The 6,000-nt window shown below is 39.4% G+C and overlaps 1 protein-coding gene across 1 annotated transcript in view; it reads right to left on the reverse strand.

The window, feature by feature from the left end:
- Positions 1 to 5,698, reverse strand: part of FAM135B (family with sequence similarity 135 member B) — a 141,728-nt gene extending 136,030 nt beyond the window's left edge. Inside the window, exon 1 of the mRNA XM_035561690.1 lies at positions 5,622 to 5,698. Within this exon, the coding sequence (XP_035417583.1) occupies positions 5,622 to 5,698 (77 nt within the window). The remainder of the gene's footprint in view (positions 1 to 5,621) is intronic.
- Between the last annotated feature and the right edge of the window lie 302 nt (positions 5,699 to 6,000).

The raw sequence follows: 6,000 nt of genomic DNA on the forward strand, positions 1-6,000 counted from the left end.
TCGCCTAGTCCAACCCCACTGCTCAAGCAGGGTCACCTAAAGCATGTTACACAGGATGGCATCCAGGCAGGTTTTGAGTATCTCCAGAGAAGGAGACTCCACAACCTCTCTGAGCAGCAGTGCTGTGTCACCCTTACCATGAAGAAGTTCTTCCTCATAAGGTGATGAAACCTCCTGTGGTTCAAACCTCCACTGGTTTCAGTCCTGTCAGTTCAGTGCAGCAGGTTCATATCTGTCACTGTATGACTATGTAGACAGTCATTGCCTTCTTATACCTGAGTCCTTTATTTTGGGAAGAATCTGCTGCCTTAGAGTGAAGGTCTGTTCAAGAGTCATAGAAATAATGTCTTCATGCCAAGAAAAAAGTCAGTTCTGTCAATATATCTGTTCCAAGACACAGCAATCATTATTCCAGAAATGCTTCACTTTGGCATGCCTGTTAGCTCTCTTCTTTTCCTTTTTTTTTTTTTCCTTCTTTTACTTCATTTATATTAAAAAGAATCCATGCATCTTAAATGAATTAGGTAAGTACATTCAAAATGAAATATTTACAATCCAAAAGTGATTTATATTTCATTACAGGTTGGAAGTTTGAAGAAATGAATATCATCAGGAACAAAGTATCAAGATCTGTCTCTGTACTCTATATTTTTATTTTTTTTTTGTATATCCTGACACTGTACCTCAAAGACTCCAGGAAATGAGGTCTGAACCTCCAACCATGATGTGTATTTTCCAGGTATCCATCATGACAGGAAAGGCCTTGATTAGTTGAAGAACCCCAGGATGCTGAGGAGAGGAACTGCTGCACTGTGCCTCTGAAGGGGATGATTTCATGGTTATTTACATTGAAACACTGCTGTCCATCCAGCAGGCAACAGGGATGCTTTGTTACGTTAAGATTTTGTCTGCTAAGACTGAATATTATCTTTTCAGCAGCTCTGAATCATGAGAGTTCTTTGTCTGATACTTGCAGGGTACTGGAAACTCTGAGACCTCTGGTCTGTTCCCCAGGGTAATGCTGCATTCATTTTAGAAGAAGCCGGAATTTATTTCCCACTGATTTTTATCATTACCACCTTCTACACACACAAACACCAGTGTGTTAGACACTTACAAATTGTGACCTGAACTTGAGGAGTGAAAGGACTGATAAGCATTTGATTCAGCCCTGTGATTGGTAAGGACTTACCTTGATCCTTGTTTTATAACACATCATTGCCAGAATCTTAACATTATGAAGCCAGTGTTTCACCTTCTTTGTGCCCCCTATTCCCTCTCAGACTCCAAAAGTTACTTACCCTGTGAACACAGTATTTTTTTCTGTTGTTGGTGGTAGGTTTTGTTTGTTTTTGTTTTTAAGTTAGGAAATCCATCAAATAGATTTTGAAATGCTGTAAGAAAAAAGGTGCAGAAGAATTGCTTCTGACAGAACCAGACAAATCAATTAATTGATCTCTGGCAGCCAGGGATAATTTTATTTCCTACTCTATTAAGAAAAATCAGAACCAGTCAGCTAATTTCACTAGAGAAAATATCTGTCACCAGTTATTAAGTGGAACATGATGGGGAGAACTAGGACAGAAAACTTAAAAATGTGAGGTTTTTTGTTTTGTTTTGGTTTGTTTTTCTTTTCCCAAAAGTTGCATAACTTATTACTCAACTTTTACAAGTATGGCATCAAACATCACTGCAAACCCTTTGGTTCAACCAAAGAAAAGGTTCTTTCTTCCCCTACAGCAGTACCTACCGCATTTATCCTTTGATGTCTATAAATGTTATGTTTATGCTTCAGAAAAAAGATAAATTTAATAACTGACCAAAGTGAACTACCTGTAACACATAATTTGCTCATGACAGGTTCTGTTACATATGCCAGACACATAAAACCATAACAAATATTTACAAAAGCTCCTGGTTCCTCTTGTATCAGAGCGTCTTTTCAATATTAATCACTCATACAGGTTAAGAAACACTAGATTCAGATCCTAAAACAACGATCCAAATCTCACAAGGTAGAATTCAGTTAGATTAAGGAGTTTCAGTTTCCCATGGGAAGGAAGAGATGGCAACTGGCTCTGTGTGCTTACACAATGCAAAATAGATTCCAGAGCAATCAAAAATAGAACCAGAACAATTACATAAAGCCTAACATTTTAAAGCACTTTGACTCTGTGGCTTAAGGCCAGCAGACCATGTCCTTAATCAAGTTTGATTATTAACCAGCACCTAACAGCTCCTGAAGGGTTGATTTTCCCAGGAATCTTTAACTCAATCTTGATGATTTATTCATGCTTTCATTTGCATGGAGTGCTCTTCTCCAAAGGGCTTACTGTTGGCCCAGCCATGCTCTCTGTAAAGGACGAAGAATCACAGAATCATAGAATATACCAAGTTGGAAGGGACCCACAAGGACCATCGAGTCCAACTCCTGGCTCCACACAGAACCACATAAAAATCAGACCATGTGTCTGAGAGCGTTGTCCAAATGCTGCTTGAACTCTGGCAGCTTGGTGCCATGATCTCTGCCCTGGGGAGCCTGTCCCAGTGCCCAACCACCCTCTGGGTGCAGAACCTTTCCCTAACACCCAGCCTGACCCTCCCCTGTCCCAGCTCCATGCCGTGCCCTCGGGTCCTGTCGCTGTCCCCAGAGAGCAGAGCTCAGCGTCTGCCCCTCCAGTCCCCTCGCGAAGGAGCTGCAGGCCGCCATGAGGCCTCCCCTCGGCCTGCTCTTCTCTAGGCCAAGTGTTCATAACCCAGGGACTTCAGCCATTCCTGAATGTCTTCCCCTCTAGATCCTTCACCATCTTGCTTACCCTTCTTTGAACACTCTAGTAGTTTTACCTCTTTCTTGTATTGTGGTGCCCAAAACTGCACACAGTATTCGAGGTGAGGCCGCACCAGTGCAGAGCAGAACGGGACAATCCTTTCCCTTGACCGGCTAGCAATGCCGTACCTGATGCACCCCAGGATACAGTTGGCCCTCCTGGCTGCCAGAACGTACTTTTGGCTCATATTCGGCTTGCCATTAACCAGAACCTTCAGATCCCATTCTGCAGGGCTGCTCTCCAGCCTCTTGTCCCCTAGTCTGTATCTAGGATTATCCTGTCCCAGGTGCAGGATCTGGCACTTGCTTGTTAAATTTCACGCTACTGGTGATCACCCAGCCCTCTAGGTTGTCAAGATCTCTCTGCAAGGCCACTCTACCCTCAATACAGTCAACAGCACCTGCTAATTTATTATCATCTGCAAACTTCCTCAGTATACCTTTTAGTCCCACACCCACGTATTTTAAGAAAACATTGAAGAGAACTGGCCCTAAAATGGAGCCCTGGGGAATCCAGCCACCAGCCTGATGTAACCCTGTTTGCTATAACCCTTTGAGTCCAACACATCAGCCAATTGTTCACCCATTGTATTATGCATTTATCTAGCTGTATGCTGGACATTTTGTCCAGAAGAACACTGTGAGAAACAGTACTGAAAGCTTCAATGAAAAAAAAAAAAGAGCATATTGTGTTTCCACAGAAATTAAGATTCATTTCAGCTCCACAGCTATCCTGATGGACAACCTTTCACAAATCACCTTTCTAGCCTTCAGCGAGACAGGCCGATATTGACTTAATTTGCAAGGCACTCAGAGAAGAAAAACACTAGTTAAGTAGAAAGTTCCCATTATTATTACTTCTACCACCCTCTCATTTGGAGAGACTGTACATCAATCCAAGATATCCCAGATGTCCACAGTGAATATATACAATGGCAGTAGGGAAAAAATAAAAATTGTGCCCAAGTTAAAATGAAATTTGGCAAACTCATTCACTCCTTTTCTTCATACTCTCATTATACTCTGCAGTGCTATGGGCCACAGAGTAGATGAAGCCAACCAGAGGATATTGATTGGCAAATATGAGATGCAGTAAAGGATTGTATTGGAAATGTGAACAGTAAAACTATAGAAGGAAGCAAATAAGCAATGCAGGATACATAGAAAAAAAATACTATAAAAAAATTAATGCAGTATAACCTATAGTAGTGCATAGTACTATATGCAGTACTAACGCAGTGTAACCTATAGTACTATGTTTAGAATAATTAATCAGTAAAGCAGGGTAAGTGCCAGTGGGGAAAAAAAGTAAGGTAATTAGGGACTCATGAGTGTCCCTAATTAGAATATATTATCTGTGTTAGTGCTAGGTACTAGCACCAGAGATTTGATCTGACTGTCAAAGCCAAAGAAAGCATTTTATAGAAATTACTGAATGCCAGAGCAGGCCCATATGAAAAAAAAAAAAAAGAAAAAAAGAAAAAAAAAAAGGCATTACTGAAGCCACATGTGAGTGCAGATTTTCAAACATGAGGAGGATCAAATACATTACACTGACCACTAGAAGCCAAGTTAAAAATGTATAGCTAGGTTAGTCTTCTAAGGTAATGAGCATGATAGTACACAGGAGTCTTCTTTTATAACTCAGATAAAACAAACACCTCAAGCACAGAGCTTGTTTTTTTTTTTAATATATACTTTTTTTTCCCCTGTTAAATACAAGTATTTGTTATAGTCAGAATGCTTGAACAGAATGACAGATGCCAGCTGTTAAAATATAGACATGTTTCCTTCATTCATGTTCATGGCATCTTTACCACATAGTTCATCACAGTAAAAACAAATAATGAAAAGCCTATATCCAGATGGAAACAGCTTTAACTAATCCATCACAATACCTGAAACAATTCCGTAGTTTTGTTAGTAGAAATGAAGCTGGACAAATCATCTGTGAACTACCCCTATACAAAACTAAGGCATGAAAGAGAATATCTAGTGTGCTGTATATATCAGTCCTCCTAGATGAAAGAAAATAATATTCAACAAGACCCACTGTTGTCCATTCTTTTTACCCATCTGGGTCTTCTGGTCTCCTTAAAAAGTATTTCAGTATTATATCTTTTCCTCACAGAAAAAGAGCTGTGGGGTCCAACATGCAAGCAGAACAATAACTCGTGTTTGGTTAGGCTTCTCCATTTAATAGCCACTGGGTTATTATAAAAGCTATCAGGAAGAGTGGTGCAAAAGAATAGGGGCAAAATTTTGAGTAAACCAGAATTTGTACATGTTCTTCTAACTTAAAGAGATGTGAAAATACGTGTCCATTAGAACTAGAACTTTAGACAAATTTGAATATTCATGTTCCTCTCTGAAATGGTGGAATTCACTTAAATTTCAGTAAAAGAATTAAAAGAATATTCATTGGATTTATTACCCTAAAATGAACATGTTTTCACTATAGTCCAATGCAGCTATCATTTGGCACAAAGACTCAACACCAGTCCAGAAACATTTAAAGCATCTGTTGTGCTTATGTCTGAACAGAGCTTAAAATAATTTGGAGCATTACACTATTGTATTACCAAAACAAGTCAGTCACTCTGACTTTATTGTGAAAGTAATGTACATTGACCTTCCTTGACAGCAATGAAAACCTAATGACATCCTTCCCTGCCATGGAGATTGCATGAAATAAAACTACATTTGGCAGAAAACAATCTGTTGTGGATTTGAACTGTTTTCTGTAAACAACTCTTCCGTAATCAGCTGCAAATTAATGGAAACATCAACTCACCCTCTTTGGAAAAGGTCCACATTATGGAATTTGTGTAGCTCCACAGAAAACTCGACCGTTCCCTGGACCTCAGACATGATTTTTTCAGGTCATCACCTAAACAACACATATAAACAGGCATTATAAACATTTGAAGTATTTTGCTTAACAAATCTTCAGCCATATTACTACATTTTGTTTGGCACTTGGGGTTCATGCAAAGCTCACTGAAATTGATTGGAATGTTTCCAATGACTTCATTGAGCTCCATCTTCAGGAAGACTTGCTAAAAGCAAGATCAAAGCAGTAATTAAGAGAGGTAAAATGTCTAATTAGGCCTGAGGACAGAATGATAATATTATGGAAAGTACAAGAAGAGGCAAAAAGTAAATAACATGTT

Source organism: Cygnus atratus, chromosome 2 (genome assembly GCF_013377495.2).
Source record: "Cygnus atratus isolate AKBS03 ecotype Queensland, Australia chromosome 2, CAtr_DNAZoo_HiC_assembly, whole genome shotgun sequence".
Taxonomy (NCBI): Eukaryota; Metazoa; Chordata; class Aves; order Anseriformes; family Anatidae; genus Cygnus; species Cygnus atratus.